We start from the raw sequence: 17,069 nt of genomic DNA, 5'->3' as shown, positions 1-17,069 counted from the left end.
TTATTAAAATTTTAACCAAATCATCAAGATAAGAGAAAAGAAATTTTAATAAGAGAATATTAATTTAGAAGTCTTTTGAAAAAGTGTATACTTTTTATTAAGCGTTTAAGTTTGTAATTTAAAGTGCGTATTATTTTTTTGAAAATTATATTATACTTAGGTATTTATTATTTGAAATTAAATCATATTAAATTCACAAATCATGAGTTGTTCGTACAATAACTTTATACTTGATTCAGCCGGTTTTAAATCTATAGTCTTTTATAAATATGAGACTTTCTTTTCTTGATTGCATTCATCATATTATTCTTAGTTTATCTATGTATATAAATAATAAATATTGATAATAATTATCTAATATAGTTGTGAGCAATAATAGTTCCTGATTGCATTATTTTATATTATTCTTTGGCTTCAATATGGAATTTGCACTTGTACAATGGAGTAGTTGTGAGCAGTAGTGGAATATAAGTATTATATATATAAAAAAGAGTAAAGTATCGTTTTTGTTCTAATGTTTGTGGTAAGTTTTAAAGTTGTCCCTAACATTTTAATTGTTCTATTTAAGTCTCTAATGTTTCAAAATTGACTCAATATTGTCCTGCAAAAAATAAATTTATGTAGATACAATTAAAATGAAAATAATGTGATTAAGTGTAATTTATTTAGATGTAATTAAAAAAATAATTGAATACTATATACAGTAAAAAATTAATATTATTAAAAGATCAAATTAAATTAAAATTTATTTTTATGTATTGTTTTTATCCCTAACGTTTTAGTCATATTTAAGTCCCTAACGTGTCAAAATCGTCTCAATTTTGTCCAGCCGTCAATTCTATTAACGGATCCGGTAGGACAACATTGAATCAATTTTGAAACGTTAGGAATAACTTTTAAGACTTACCCAAAACGTTAGAAACAAAAACGATACTTTATTTTATAAAAAAAATGACTTTAATTTTAACCATATTTACATAACATAATATATCTTCAATCTTGTATTAATGGTGATCCATGAAAACGACAAATTGAGGTGGTCATCGAAATTATGGAGCATGCACTATAATATAGTATATACACACATGAATACAACACCAACAATAACGGTGCATCACCCCAATGACACCAAAGAGAATGGTGCAATATCTTCTCTTTTTTTATTGTAATTATTGATGGGTATGAATGCTAGGCAAATTAATTAGTCCTGCAAAATATAACATTTTTGCCGTCACAAAAATAAATATAAAATTTCTTTGTGAAAATATTATGAATTCTAATTTTTAACGTTTTTTTAAGTTTAGGTCTAGACTAGACTTTTGAAGATGTTTTATTTCAAAAATCTCTCAAAATTATAATAATTTAACCTAAACTATTCAAGGATTGAACTTATTTATTTATTAATGGAAACATTTTGGTCTCGGTTGAAACAAACTTTTTATAGGAAATAAAACCAAATATTATGAAATAACATATTTTAGATTTGTTAATATCATATACATTTGATAAATAAAAATATAAATGAACGTCTATTGATAAAGTAAGAGTTATATATACTTATATTCGACTATACAGTAACAAAATAAAAAAAAAATCTTAATGTTAATTTGTTTGGATTTATTTTTAAAACAAAAATACAGATATAATAGTCACACAAATTACGTTTGGTCGTAAAAATAGGAATAAAACCGCAAAAATTTTCTATAAAAAAAAATGCATCTCTATTCCTTATCTTTGCCCTTCACCTCTATAATTTCTGCAATCTAACTAACCGCAACTAATAAAAAATAATAAATATTAACATACAGTCGTTTTTATATAAAATTAATAATTAAAAAATTTAAATAATATTAAATTATTTAACGATTGATAGATAAATTTTTATTTTAAAATAAATAAATAAAATTAGATATAGATGCACGATGGTTTGTCGCGGCCAAGTGGTGTCTGTTGGCCACACGAGGTTTACCATTACCAAAGCCACTCTCTTTCCTCTTTGTTCGTGGTGTTCCTTTTCCTCTTCTCTCTCTCTCCTCTCCATGGCTATGGTAAGTCTTCAACTCTACCTTCCTCCTTATAACCCCATTCTCTCACACTGCCCCAACTACTAAAGTTTCTTCTTTTGCTCCAACATATTCACTACTATTCAAACTTCCATTGTTTCTGCTGTATCTACTTTGGTCTTGTAACTCTGCCAATTCCAACACTTTTTAGGATCATTCTTCTTGTTTTTCTGCTATTTGTGAGACCCAGATGGTGTTTTGAGTAATTTTGTCTTTTTTGGAGATTAACTAAGGATAAACATTTGAGAGATTTATGTGATAAATAGTAAACTATGGATACTTTGCTCAAAACACCTAACAAGCTTGAATTCTTGCACCCACTACACGGTTATTCTGAAAAGCTGGGAACTTTAGCCCCTTCTAAGTTGCAAAGCCATGACCTTAGATTTGGATTTGGTTCTAAGAAGCAGCCACTTGTGAAGTGGGGTAAGTGCGGTGGTGGTGGTTTGAGGGCTAGTAGCAGTGCCCTTCTTGAACTTGTTCCTGAGATCAAGAAAGAGAATCTTGATTTTGAGCTTCCTTTGTATGATTCCTCAAAGGGTGCTGTGGTGGACCTTGCTGTTGTGGGAGGAGGACCGGCAGGGCTCGCCGTGGCGCAGCAGGTTTCTGAGGCAGGGCTCTCTGTTTGTGCCATTGACCCTAACCCTAGGTTGATTTGGCCCAACAATTACGGCGTTTGGGTCGATGAATTCGAGGCCATGGACTTGCTTGATTGCCTTGACACCACTTGGTCTGGTGCTGTTGTCTACATTGATGACAACAAGAAGAAGGATCTTGATAGGCCTTATGGCAGGGTCAATAGGAAGCAGTTGAAGTCAAAGATGATGCAGAAATGCATATCAAATGGTGTTAAGTTCCACCAAGCTAAAGTCATCAAGGTTATTCATGAGGATGCCAAATCTTTGTTGATTTGTAATGATGGTGTCACGGTTCAGGCTACCGTGGTTCTTGATGCAACTGGCTTTTCCAGATGCCTTGTTCAGTATGATAAACCTTATAATCCCGGTTACCAGGTTGCTTATGGAATCTTGGCTGAGGTTGATGAACATCCATTTGATGTGGATAAAATGCTTTTCATGGATTGGAGAGATTCGCATCTGGATGGGGACATGGTGCTGAAGGAAAGGAATAGCAGAATTCCCACCTTCCTATATGCCATGCCCTTTTCATCCAATCGGATATTTCTTGAAGAAACCTCTCTTGTTGCGCGGCCAGGGTTACGTATGGATGATATACAGGAAAGAATGGTTGCAAGGTTGAAACACTTGGGAATTAGAGTGAAGAGCATTGAAGAAGATGAGCACTGTGTCATTCCCATGGGTGGTCCCCTCCCAGTTCTCCCCCAAAGAGTTGTTGGAATCGGCGGGACTGCAGGGATGGTGCATCCTTCAACTGGGTATATGGTAGCAAGGACTCTCGCCGCAGCTCCCATTGTTGCTAATGCCATTGTGCAAAGTCTTGGTTCCGACAGAGGTCTTCTGGGAGCCGATATATCCTCCCAAGTGTGGAAAGATTTATGGCCAATCCAGAGGCGACGGCAGAGGGAGTTCTTCTGCTTTGGTATGGACATCTTGCTCAAGCTTGATTTACCAGGAACAAGGAGATTTTTCGATGCATTTTTCGATCTAGAACCTCGTTACTGGCATGGATTCTTGTCATCGAGATTGTTTCTCCCTGAACTCTTTTTTTTTGGGCTCTCTCTATTTTCCTATGCTTCCAATACATCTAGATTAGAGATTATGGCAAAGGGGACTCTTCCTTTGGCAAACATGATCAACAACTTGTTAAAAGATACAGAATAAGATGACTTTCTACTAATCTGGTGTATCCTGCAGATGTTGTATAATACTTCCGCCTATAGTTGACGTCTGATTTTATAAATTTATAATAATATTGGTTTGATTCGTGTTACTAAAACAGGAGTGCTCAATTTTTTATTTTTGTCTAATTTGTTATGCCCATCACTCTTTGCATTTGGCATACTTAATATGGAACCCTGATGTTAGTCCTACTAATTCAATTTCATGGCATTTTTTCAATTACTGGTTTTGGTCTGACTTATAAACCTCACTTATGCAAGTTAAGCCACCATCCGAAGGGTACAAGGATTTTACTTCTCAATTCTCAACTTGGCCCCTCTTCCTTTATTTCTCATCAACCGTGATTAGAAACTATGATAAGTAAAAATGTCCGTTATAACACTGAATGCAATTCAAGATTGTTAACTAATCGTCCACTAAGATTAAAGTCATTTTCTCGAAGAATGAAGCTCATAGCAAAGGGTACGTTAACATTTACATAATAATGAAACAATTTTATTTCCACTGAAAATACTTCAAAACTGAGTTTGGCACATGGTTTGATATGTATCTGCTTTACGGGCCTATTGAACCATATCAATTTGGTGGTACAGTTCAAATATAAAAGGATGTCAAGTTTGGCTTCGGAATGCTTATGGTCGCAACTCATTGATTCAATGGCAAAAGCTATTCTACTCCTCTTATTGTAATGTATCATTGTAGCAACATCAATATTCATAATACTGAAAGGAAATGATGAGGATGCTATGCTAGTTGGCCAAATCCTTTCATAACTTGCACCATTCTAGAAAGTGGCAAAGAACATAATAATTTGTTTCTTGGCCAATATACCGGAAAGCTTACTCATATATGGCATATCTCAAAAAGTCCTAACTATGTCAAACCCTTCGTACCTACAATTTAGGCAAGCTCTCGGCTGCGCTTAGCAGCAGCAGTAACAGCATTCATTAGTGTTCCACGGAAACCACCTTTTTCCAACTCATGAACGCCAGAAATTGTTGTCCCAGCAGGCGAAGTGACATCATCTTTGAGCTGTCCTGGGTGCTTCCCAGTACCAGTGACCATTGATGCTGCTCCCAATACCTGGAAAACACATGCGCACACAATGATGGAAACAAACTACCGGAATATGCCTTTCAAACTAGTTTGGCTTCCTATGGTCGTCTGAATGATGCTAATATAAACTAGAAGGTTGCAGTTGATTTGACAGTTTACAAGCCCAAACTGACCAGTAACAACGGTAGCATAGATGACACGTTACATTATGTGAATCAAACCCCCGATTCATTGTTAGAGACCCTTTATCTATATAACAGACTAAGTTCAGTTGACTCTGCATATATACAATACAACTAACAATAATAGTAACCCAGAAAATGTTACACTAAACCATCATGAATCCCAATCCTAGCAAACTGGAAATACCTTGTTATAGAAAAGTGAAATAATTTTATTCCTCATCCAACATAATGGGTTAAGATCAAGTGAGAGTAAAATATAAAGTATATTCTAAAATCTTGGAAGAGCTAAACTATGACTTCCATTATTTAGGGGTCAAACTGTCAAAGGATAGTAATTCACTTTACTTACAGTCTGTGAAGCTAGTTTCAATGCAAGATCACGTGGTAGACCAGCTGCTACTCCTCCGTCAGCCAAAGCCTCTATTGCTAAATAAACATAAGCAGGACCGCTGCCACTGAAAAATTTAAGGGTGGATATTCAATAAAGAAATCAAAATTGCTTTCCGAATTGACATATCGGCAGAGACAATATATATGCTTGTCTGGCTTAGTAGTTAGATAAGTGTTGGGCAGGGAATCAATTAACAATTTTTGTTATTTGGATTAAAATTGAAGTATTATATAGAGAAGATAAGGAGCCATGGTCTTAGGATAAAGGCCTGGATTCAATTGCTACACACATCCCTAAAAACTGAATAGTGATCACCAAACAGAGTATTCAGGTTCCAGACACTAAGAAAATCGTATTCTTTCAAAGATGACATGAAATTTCTTGTAGATTTCTAGTAAGATAATATCCAAATCTTATATCATACAAGAAAATGGGATGTACATACCTCAGACCAGTTACAGCATCAAAATACTTTTCATCAGCTTTCCATATTTTGCCAATTGATCCAAATAATTTGGCTATGAGATTTGCATCTTCTTCTGTTGCTGCTCCCCCCAAGCTCATAACTGTCAAAGTTTAACTTGTAGTTCAGTAAGAAAAAGAAAAGAGAAGAAAAGAGGAAATGGTGTTAATAGAAAGAAGGTAATACCTGATGCTGCTTCGCCAACAGCAGCAGGTGTATTAGGCATTACCCTAATGAATCTGTTGTGGCCAGCCCATTCCTACATTTCATGAATTATGCAATCAGCAATAAAACTTTGAAATTATAGTCCACAAGTAAAATCAAAGAAAAGATGAAAGCATTGGGAGACCTGAAGATCATGGAGCTTGACTCCAGCAGCAACGGAAACCAATAGCTTGTTCTTTGTGAGAAGCGGTTTCAATTTCAAGACCACATCCTTGACTGCAGCAACACAAGGAGAAAATGGAGTGAAAATGCAGTTGAAGGCGGCGGTAATTAGAAAGAGAGAGTGTGAATGATTGATGACAATACCTACTTGAGGTTTGACCGAGAAAATGACGACGTTGCTCTCTCTCACGACCTGCAGCAGCGAGGAATTAGGAAAGCAGAAAGAATGAAATTCGGAAAGAAGAAGAACAAGTACGAACGTCGTCGTTGGAGGAGAGAACGGAGACGCCGAAGGATTGGAAGGCGTCGGCGCGAGAGGAGTTGGAGTGAGAGGCGGTGAAGATGCGGGAAGCGGGGATGACGCCGGAGCGGACGGCGCCTCTGGCGATGCTCTCGGCCATTTTGCCGGCGCCGATGAATCCGAGCGTGTAGGTGTCCGCGGGGATCGGAACGATATCCATTCTCTCGGTGTGTGTGTGTACGCGTTTGAGGCAGTGAGTGAGTATTAAAAATTTAAAATAGAGTTCGGCCACTCTTCTTCTTCCAGTTGGTTCATGCACTCCCTCCCCCTTTTCTTTTTGTCTTTTAATTACGTTGGCAGAAAGAAGGATACGGAATCAACATAATAATTAGAAAAATATTAGAAGATTATTATAATTAATTATTTATTATTATTATTTTTAATCATTAATTTATTAATTTAATAATATATTTTAATTCATATTGTTAAATATTGATAATTAATTTTTTTTTTACCAAAGATATGAGACTCGAATCCGCAACCTCTTAATTGAGTATGGGGAGACTATGCCATTTGAGCTATTACTCAATGGCAATATTGATAATTAATTAATAACTAAAAAAAATACATTTTAATAGTTTTCTAGCATTTCTAATGAAAAAATTTATCAATAGTTTAATTAAAGTAATGAATAATTATGGATTGAATTAGTATTTAATTTATTAATATGCTTAAATAAGTATCTCGAATTTAAATTTTGTCTTGTGTATATAGTAATTTATTAAGCTGCCTTTGATTTTGATAACATAAATACATAAGATATTAACATAAAAATTAGTGTTTTTGTATTTTGTTTCATGGTGTATTGTATATAAAATATAAACAAATAATAAAAAAGTCTAATTTATTTTTATTTTTTATACAAAATTTAGAATAAAAAATAAAATAATAAAAATTATAATTATAAAATTTTGATAATGATAATAAAAAAATAAATTGTGTCTCTTATTAAAAAGGATATAAAATACATTAATTTAGTGTGCTAGAATTCTTGGTTTATGTCTTATAAAGTATAAATAAATACAATATTTTTTTTTTCTGAAGTAAGGAGTACAGTCAGTGAGACTAGAACCCAACACTTCTAGGCGAGAATGAAGAGACTATGTTATTTGAATTATAACTTATTGATAAAATACAATCTTAGTTAATGACGAAATTTTAAATAATATTTCAATTTATAACGGATTAATCATTATCCTAAAACATACTGTGCAAAATCAATTAAAGGCAGTGAATTTAAAATGAAAAAAATAAATGTGCTTTTCTTTCTAAATATACTTAAAGCAATAGAAATATTATTTTTGCAGCGATGTTATTAGGGGAGACACAAATAAACCAATAAAACTACCATTTTCTCTTTTGGAGGGGTGAAGGATTATTGATTAGCATAAAGAAGTTTTATACTACATGCAAGTTTATATAATGAAATTTCGTACTCTTCCTGCATTACTTTACTTGATCGAGAATCAAGAAATAAAGAATCCGTGATCACTATCACACACACATGGACAATTTAATGACTCAGCAATTAATATAGTATTTTAGAAGTGATCAAAGTTGAAGGGATCTGAAGAAGAAGACAACAACCGCACAACCCACCTCACCGTTGCTATATATTATTATTGTTGTGGATTTGTCTTCATTCTGTGGTGGTGAACATGTGACTGATGGTAAAGGTGTAAAACTAATACAAGAAATCGTTACATGTCATAGGAAGAGAAATTACTCCTACTTTCTATTTACATCACAAAATGACTCAACACTTTAATTTCTAATAAATTTTAATTATCAAATTAATTATTAATTTTTTAAAATTTTGTTAGATAAAGTAATAATTCTTCTTTTAAGTTGCAAATTTTGTATGTATTTCTGTTGCATACGAGTCTATTATGGAAATACTTTTCAGCATAACACTTTAACTTGGACAAACATAGTGCCTTTCAATTATATAATGTACGGGTCATCCAAGATAAGTTGAATTTTCCACTCCAATTTGATTGGTGGTGTATATTTTCCAAGCTATGATTGATTGACATATAGGAATCCAAATTGGTATTGCATATCACACAAGACATTATTTAACTGAGGGAGGCCTATCTAACTATAGTGATATATAAATACATATCATGATGAGGAGATTGATGAAGATACAAGAAATTTTGAGAGAAAACAGAACATATAAGTAAGAGATGGCAGATCTATTTTTGAAACAGGCAAAGGAATATGCAAAGGCAAGGCCAAGCTATCCCACAGAGCTCTTCCAATTCATAGCTTCAAAAACTCCCTCTCATGAACTAGCTTGGGATGTTGGTACCGGAAGTGGCCAGGCTGCTAAACATGTACCCTTCTCTCTTTTCTCTTCTATCTCTCTTTGTGTAGTATTTAATTCAGTTAGTTCTCTAGTGGTTGAGGGAGAATCAGTTATCTTAATTCCACTAATTTAGGATGGTTGATTCGATAGCTTAAACCTGTGACTTTGAAGTCACACAGAGACAACTCAACCGTTGGTCTAAAGTTCTCTTTCATAATATGAAAATGAATACAAATAATATACATTGTATTAGTGATTTTGTTATGATTTGTTACAGTTAGCTGCTATATACAAGAATGTGATAGGCACAGACACTAGTGAAAAGCAGCTTGAATTTGCAACCAAACTACCCAATGTGAAATACCAACATACCCCACCAATAATGTCCATGGAAGAGGTTGAACAAAAGGTAGCAGCTCAAGGAAGTGTGGACCTTGTGACCATTGCACAATCCCTACACTGGTTTGACCTGCCATCATTCTACAAACAAGTGAATTGGGTTCTCAAGAAGCCTCATGGGGTCATTGCTGCTATATGTTACAATGTAGCAAGAGTTAGTGAGGAAGTGGACAAGGTGTTTGATCAATACTATGAAGATGTTTTGAGTCCCTATTGGGACCCTGCTCGGAAATTAGTTGAAGATAATTATAGGAGCATTGATTTTCCATTTGAGCCTGTTGATGGTGCTGATCACACTGGACCCTTTGAGTTTGTGTCAGAGGTTACTATGGATTTGGACAATTATTTGACTTTAATAAGATCTAGTTCAGCATATCAAACGGCTAAGGACAAAGGAGTGGAACTTCTTGGACAGGATCTTGTTCAAAAGTTTAAGGTTGCTTGGGGTCATAACGGTCCAAGGGTTGCCAAGTTTCCGGTTGTTGTCAAAATTGGAAAAGTTGGAGATGCTTGAAACTATTTAATTTAGTTAGTTTTGCGCGAAAATTCTAAAACTCTTGTGTGAGAATGATAGTTAAAAATTATTAGATAACTTTATGCGAGTAATAATTTGTCAAAGTTAATTACTTACTAAGTAGCAAGTTTTATATATTTGATCCATAATTGATCTTTGATTACATGGGCGAAGAATTACAAAGCAAGGTTGAATTGTTGGATGTGAAAACCAGTCATAATGTATCTGACAAGATTTGGTCTTCAATAACTCGTTTAAATGTGTGTTTTATACTTTTATTGTTGGAATAAATAGAAAAAAGGATCAAAATAAGATATATAAAAATTCTTTTGTTAGATAATAAAAATTTGTGTGACTTGTTTCTTTTAATAGTCAAATACTTACTGTTATATTAGTATAAATATTTTATTTAAATAACCATTAATTTAAAAATTTTATAAATAATAATAAAATATAAAATTCTGTTATATAACAACGAAGGTTTATTCATTTTTTAAGTGAAAAAAAAAAAAAGAGATTAGGCCAAAGCTATAATAAGGAATTGTGTAGAAGAGAATTTACGAAGGCAAAAGTGTGAAAACCGCCGAGAGAGATTGATAACGCAGATCAATGGATTCCAAGGTCGGAGGCATATTTGAATCCATCGGAAACTTCTTCGGCGGCGGCGACCAGATCCCTTGGTGTGACCGTGACGTCATCGCTGTAAGCCCTCCCTTCCCTCTATCGAATATTCCAATATTTACTTCTTCTTTTTTTTCAATCAGAAAAAAAAAAATCTTTTTGTTTTTCTGTGTTTTTAAAGCTGTAGAATCATAACTATTCTTGTTGGCTAGTGTGATATGGAATTCAAACATTGACGATCACGAAGCAATTAATTCGATTTATTGGCTCAATTCCTTTGCGTTAACTCTGTGTATGTATCATCATGATTGTAGAATTTCCCTAAATGATGTTGGGATTCTTTTTCTCCCCTTTTAAATGGAATCATTTGGATATTAGGAACCATTTTGTAATCTTTATTGAAAAACAAAAATGAAAATTGAGGGGAAGAATATATGCATTTTCCGGCTAGCAATGCTACATGACGAGCAAATATTATCATTTTTGGCTAGAAATAATTTGCACCTATATTTACATACGTTCATGTAGTTTGCACCTATATTTACCTGATTTTTGCACATATGAATCAATACAGTTTTCACCTATATTTTTCAGAGTTTGCATACATGAATTAGTAAAATTTATTTGTTAAAGACAATTTAATATTTGTGCTGGCAAAAAATACTAAAAATTTCTGCCCTAAGAGTTTCTCTTTCCCCCCTGGTGATGATCAATTATGGTGAGTTGGTGACTGCAGAAGTTTCAATGTTCCTTGTTTGTTAACTTGAGGAGGTTATTTTTGTTTGATGTAATGTACTGGCACGCAGCGAATGTGGTCTCTTTGCTGCTATTTGCTTTTAATTACTTTCAGTCTAAAACTATATTGATTGTTTTGGAGGGATGCGAGCGAGAAGTCGCGGAGGCTAGCAACGGGGACAATGAGGAGAGGAAGAATGAAAGCATAATGAGGTTGTCATGGGCTCTAGTTCATTCAAGGCAAAAAGAAGATGTTCAGCGCGGGATAGCCATGCTTGAAAGTAACATCACTTACTGAATCATTTTCAGTTCTTCAAGTTGCTTTTCCATTTTTTTTTTAATATTTCTTCTTGTTTATATGGCACCTTGATCTGCTTTTAGTAAATTGTTTCTTTGTATAGTGTTAATGTTTATGTTGCTGCCTTTTGCCACTAGCCTTTTATGGTTATTTGAAAACAATTATGTTCTCCTTTTCTTCTGAAAACATTTGTGTTTGTCATATGACCTTCAAATTCATGGCTGATCATTTACATCCTTAATTGTGATTTACAGCTTCTTTGGGCAATACTAAAAGTCCTTTGCATCAAAGAGAGAAGCTTTATCTTCTGGCTGTTGGATATTACAGGAGTAACGATTATGGTAGGAGTCGGCAACTTTTGGGGCAATGCCTAGAGGTTTGTCTTTCTCGCTTATAGATAACACAATGCCTAAAAAGTAAAAACCTCCATTTTCCTTGATATCCCATTGTGTAATCTTTGATGCCATGTCTTTGCTGATATTGCTGCTCAAAAGCTCTATGTTCGGAATATGGTTTATCTTCGTCTGCCAGGAGCATGGCTTTAAAACTAAAACCCTTTATCTTCCTTATCATCTAGTTTCTTTCCATTTGGTTGATATACAACTATCTACGTTATGATATCACAACGCATGGAAATTTCCATCATAGTAGAGTCTATTTAACTATTAACATCTATTTATCTATCTATATATTGCTAATTAGTGAGGTTAGATGAGTCCATTATTTAGATTGTTCATTATGGCCTATCTATGACTCTGTTTACAACAATTGTTTAACATTAACATTGAGTAATTCTGTCTCAACATTTTCTCTCCCTTAATTGTTGTTGCAGATTGCACCTGATTGGAGGCAGGCACTGTCCCTTAAGAAAGTAGTTGAAGATCGAATTGCTAAAGGTAATAGCTGACCTGTTTCTTACTCAAGCTTTTCTTATCAGGCATTGGAACATTAACTGAACTTAAATTTCAATGTGTTACACGATGCAGATGGTGTTATAGGAATTGGCATCACTGCAACTGCTGTGGGACTCATAGTTGGTGGCCTCGCTGCAGCATTAGCCCGGAAGAATTGAGCATATTTTGGCTTCTTTGTTCGTTTTATGTGCTGCACAACGTGTTCAAAGTCAATGACAAACAAGCGTCTACTATGTACTAACAAATACCGCTTTTTAACATCCTAGTTTGTCAAAAGGAGCATTTTAACAGAAAGCTTATTTCAAATTTCCCTGGTCAAAATTCAAATGCAAAATATTATTATTATTATTATTATTATTATTATTATTATTATTATTATTATGTTCTTAATTTAAATCACTGGATGCGGGAGCTAGATGAAGAGGAACGTCACATGGGGAAATGGATCCTTTCCAGTTTTTTTAACATTTGACAGAATCCAGTGTGATCTCTCACCTTTGATTTTATAAGTGGGACCAGAAATAAATAAGAGAGAGAGTAATGAATGGTTAGATTAAACACTGCATACCATCCAGTTTTTTTTTCACTGGAGAGGATCCACTCCCCGTCACATGGAGTGGCCTACTCGGCTACTCCTGATACAAGCAAGTACAAAAGTACAATATAAACGAAGCGGGATTTTGTTTCCCCAAACTTCAACCCCAATCGTTTGGTTGCAAGTATTCATTGTAGGCCCTTTTTAAGGTTGAAATATAATCACGACCAAAAAAAGGTTAAAATATAATAAATGTGTAGGTTGTACTAGGTACGTGTCTGATCTCTATTAGTCATACATTTTATTTATTATTATTTTTGGTTTAGCACAAGTATCTTCCAAATATCAGGTGTTCAAAGAATTAAAAAAATTAGAAAAAAAAAAGAGATTAAATGATTAAAAAAATTAGAAAAAAAAAAAGAGATTAAATGATAGGGTTAAAAGAGTACCCAATAATATTTTTAAACAAGGTGTGAACAATGTGAATTAATAGGGTTAAAAGAATAAATTAATCTTAAATTTAATTAGTAGCATTAAATTAAGATATAGGGTATTTTTATTTGATTTGTGGTTGTTCATATTGTTCAAAATGGTCATTGTTTACCTAGCACTCTCCTTTAAATATAGGGTAAAATACTAAATTAGTCTCCTACGTTTCGACATAATCCTGTTTTGTTTCTTAAGGTTTAAAGTGTCCTATCTTATTTTGGTCAAGGTTTAAAGTGTCCTATTTAAATCCAAAAAAGTTTCATTTAGTTTCAGAACAAGTACAAGCTCTAGAGGTATAAAATCAACCGTGAATGCATCAATATATTTATTTATTATTTTTCTTACAATTTAAATGAAATATTTTCTATAGAACACAATTAATTATTTAATTTTAACCCCATGGTGAGACTATATTAAAACTAAATAAAACTTTTTTGGATTCAAATAGGACACTTTAAATCTTAAGAACCAAATCAGAATTACGCCTAAATTTAAAGGACCAATTTAGTATTTTACCTTAAATATATTTATACATTTTTCAATTCAATTACTAAAATAAATAACTGTCGTAGTAAAGTAATAAAATGTCATATCCAAATAATTAATTTTTTTTTCTAATAGTATAATCAATACCAAATATATATTTTCATACGATTATTAATTAGTAATTGTTTTTTTGGATATATATATAATATAATTGTCCAATTAAAAATAATTATGTGCCTGTTTAAATGTCATTATTTTAATTAAAAAAAGATTATTTTTCAATGAAAAAAAAAATTAACGTGTTTGATAAATTTCTAGTAATAAAAGTACTAGAAAAAAAAACATCTTTTGTAAAAAACTGTAAAAAAAATATTTTTTTATGTAATAAATAAACAAAAAAATACTTTTATATTGTTATACTCAAACATAATTAATAGATAAAAAAATATTTTTATATGAAATATCTAAATATAAAATTATTTTTTACTTTTTTATAAGATTTTTTTAAAAAAAAAAACTAAAAAAAAAATTTTCTTAGAAGCTTATCCAAACAAACCTTATGTTGCGTTGTATTAAGCACTAAAAAATGTAAAAATGTGGGTCTACACTCTACAGTTGGGGAGACTGAATTTGATGAAAGCATGCATTAATATCCAAGCTGCCAGCACAGTTATCATTCTTAATCCAAGTTTATGCTACAAGTTTTTGTTTCTTTGGGGGTTGCCTATAGTATAGCCGAAGTGTCCATAAAGACATAAACATTACTTAATTTGTGTTCACGTCTTTTGACAAATTATCTTTGCGAGCAATTAGATCACACCAACTTTATTGAATCAAATATATATCAGAATTTGAAGCAACCTAAAAGAGCTATTGAACGATAAGCACCATAATTACACAACGAGAATAAATTCTAACTTAAAAAACACAACATAAAAATTCCAGCAACCAACTATAGTTATGTTTTAAGACTAATGCATGTTTATGAAAATATCTCTTTACTTTTACTTCCACATGAAACATACCCTCAGTAGGCCAAAAGTTAACATAGTGCAGTTTGTGATTTCCAAACTAGTCATACAAAGAAACTGTTCAATGTGGATTTGTTCATCTGCTCGAGTGAAATTCACACAAACCGCATGCAAGTTACGGCATAAGCTTATAATTATACAATGATGTACTAACTAGTTCTTAAGCATTTCTACGAATTCTACCAGCAGCATACAAGAAAGAAGCATCACCAAACGCATCGATAGGCGACATGCATCTGAGTGATATCACCACTGTAAGTTATCTTAACTACTTGCCCTTTCTCTAGTCCATAGTATCTTGCAATTGCATCTGTTTGTAGAATGCGGGGTAGCTGACAACAACAAAGCTTTATTTAAATCAGAATGATGTGAACAATAATTCTGACTCTAAGATGGTAACAATCAAATTTTATGCACAAAAAACATGTAATGTGACACTGTAATGCAAGAGAATCATACATAAACTGACCTGCTTTTCTTCTAAATTGTACTTCTTTAGGAGGTTCTTTTTCTGTTTGTCAGTTAGAATTTCATGCTTTGGCTTCAATACATGCTTTGTAATATTAATAAGCAAGTCTGTGATCTGAACCATAAGGAGAAAAGGTTGCATGACATGATTAACTTTGGTAAGCACAGATAAGAACAAGTATGATAGTAGCATGTATCCTGATACCTGAAAGATTTCAACTTTGAATGAGAAAAGATTGACAGCTTTCAAGGCCTGGCTAGTAATAGTACTTTGAACAATCAAAATGAGGCCACTTAAAGTTTCTCTATTGACAATCTGCGCTGCAATGCTGCGGATGGAAGTAACTTTCACAATGTGTTGGCCACAGAAGATAACTAAAATCTGCAATCAATTTCAGCAAGCAAGAGAATCAATCCTCTTTTTACTTATAAACCCTAAAGGCAGCAACTTTTTGAAATAAGAGCGTACCCTCTTGGAAGGATCAGAGAGGTGAGTGGCGGAGAAGCGGAGGCGGTCGACGTCGGGGGAATCACCGTGAATGGCTCTGAATTGGGAGAGAGAGAGGTCGATTTCAGAAGCAGGGATGGAGTAGCCTCTGTCCTTGAGCATCTCTAGGGTGGTTCTTCGGGAGAGGTAGTACCTGTGGGACTCATGGCTACCTTCGTCGAAGTATCCGATCAAGCACTCACCCAAGTCCTCCTTGCCGTTTCCGTTGCCGTTCTCCACCATCATCGCTTCCGCCATCTTCTTCTTTCTTCCCACTCTGCTCTGCGCTGCTTTATTTATGTATTTATTACTTTTGACCTAATGCTTATTTATATCAAACATGTTTTTAGGGGTTGTTTGGACCGATTATTTTGATAAAAGAATATTTTTTTAATGAAAAAATATTTTTTTTTATTTTTTAATATGTTTGACAAATTTCTATTAATAAAAGTAAAAATGCTAAAAAAAAATAAAAAAAACATCTTTTTTGAAAAATTGTAGGGTTTATTTGGGTGAGTTTCTAAGAAAATATTTTTTTTTGAATTTTTTTTTAAAATCTTATAGAAAAGTAAATAATTTTATGTTTTGGTATCTCATGTAAAAATATCTTTTTATCTATTAATTATGTTTGGATATAACAATATAAAAATATTTTTTGTTTATTTATTACATAAAAATATTTTTTTAAGGAAAAAAGATCTTTTAAAAAAAGATGTAAATTATAGCTTCTCAAAGGGCTTGTTTGGGTGAGTTTTTAAGAAAAGATCTTTTTTCGAGTTATCTTTTTTTAAAAGATCTTATAGAGAAGTAAGAGTAATTTTATGTTTAGATATCTCATGTAAAAAGGTCGTTTTATCTATTAATTATGTTTGGGTATAACAATATAAAAGTACTTTTTTGTTTATTTATTACATGAAAAATATCTTTTTTGTAAGGAAAAAAGATCTTTTAAAAAAAGATGTAAATCACAGTTTCTCAAAAAAGATCTTTTTTATTTATTTTACTAGTACTTTTACTTTTACTACTAGAAATTTGCCAAACACGTTAAAAAATAAAAAAAAATCTTTTTTCAATATAATGGCGCCCAAACATGTACAAAAAAAATGTTTTTCTAA

At 32.8% G+C, this 17,069-nt stretch overlaps 5 protein-coding genes across 5 annotated transcripts; 3 read left to right on the top strand and 2 right to left on the bottom strand.

Annotated features, from left to right (window-relative positions):
• The first annotated feature begins 1,607 nt into the window (after positions 1 to 1,607).
• LOC112756311 (lycopene beta cyclase, chloroplastic) lies at positions 1,608 to 3,980 on the top strand. Its single transcript, XM_025804843.2, has one exon. The coding sequence runs from the start codon at positions 2,336 to 2,338 to the stop codon at positions 3,863 to 3,865; it is 1,530 nt and encodes a 509-aa protein (XP_025660628.1). The 5' UTR covers positions 1,608 to 2,335; the 3' UTR covers positions 3,866 to 3,980.
• A 376-nt stretch (positions 3,981 to 4,356) lies between these two features.
• Positions 4,357 to 8,055, bottom strand: LOC112756312 (pyrroline-5-carboxylate reductase). Its single transcript, XM_025804845.3, has 7 exons — positions 6,626 to 8,055; positions 6,510 to 6,558; positions 6,328 to 6,419; positions 6,165 to 6,237; positions 5,961 to 6,081; positions 5,474 to 5,579; positions 4,357 to 4,966 (listed from the first exon to the last, which is right to left on the bottom strand). The coding sequence occupies exons 1-7, from the start codon at positions 6,824 to 6,826 to the stop codon at positions 4,784 to 4,786; spliced, it is 825 nt and encodes a 274-aa protein (XP_025660630.1). The 5' UTR covers positions 6,827 to 8,055; the 3' UTR covers positions 4,357 to 4,783.
• A 518-nt stretch (positions 8,056 to 8,573) lies between these two features.
• LOC112756309 (uncharacterized) lies at positions 8,574 to 10,236 on the top strand. Its single transcript, XM_025804841.2, has 2 exons — positions 8,574 to 9,005; positions 9,255 to 10,236. Exons 1-2 carry the CDS (start codon positions 8,856 to 8,858, stop codon positions 9,888 to 9,890), a joined length of 786 nt encoding a protein of 261 aa, XP_025660626.1. The 5' UTR covers positions 8,574 to 8,855; the 3' UTR covers positions 9,891 to 10,236.
• Positions 10,237 to 10,443: 207 nt separating this feature from the next.
• LOC112756310 (mitochondrial fission 1 protein A) lies at positions 10,444 to 12,833 on the top strand. Its single transcript, XM_025804842.2, has 5 exons — positions 10,444 to 10,592; positions 11,389 to 11,527; positions 11,799 to 11,920; positions 12,377 to 12,440; positions 12,531 to 12,833. Exons 1-5 carry the CDS (start codon positions 10,500 to 10,502, stop codon positions 12,614 to 12,616), a joined length of 504 nt encoding a protein of 167 aa, XP_025660627.1. The 5' UTR covers positions 10,444 to 10,499; the 3' UTR covers positions 12,617 to 12,833.
• A 2,116-nt stretch (positions 12,834 to 14,949) lies between these two features.
• Positions 14,950 to 16,302, bottom strand: LOC112758066 (DNA-directed RNA polymerase V subunit 5A). The gene is made up of 4 exons (XM_025806641.2): positions 15,937 to 16,302; positions 15,673 to 15,849; positions 15,469 to 15,582; positions 14,950 to 15,331 (listed from the first exon to the last, which is right to left on the bottom strand). The coding sequence occupies exons 1-4, from the start codon at positions 16,210 to 16,212 to the stop codon at positions 15,206 to 15,208; spliced, it is 693 nt and encodes a 230-aa protein (XP_025662426.1). The 5' UTR covers positions 16,213 to 16,302; the 3' UTR covers positions 14,950 to 15,205.
• Positions 16,303 to 17,069: the final 767 nt, after the last annotated feature.

This window comes from Arachis hypogaea, chromosome 16, assembly GCF_003086295.3.
Source record: "Arachis hypogaea cultivar Tifrunner chromosome 16, arahy.Tifrunner.gnm2.J5K5, whole genome shotgun sequence".
In the NCBI taxonomy this organism is placed as follows: Eukaryota; Viridiplantae; Streptophyta; class Magnoliopsida; order Fabales; family Fabaceae; genus Arachis; species Arachis hypogaea.
The sequence above is the reverse complement of the archived record's forward strand: the minus strand, read 5'-3'. Positions and strand labels throughout refer to the sequence as shown.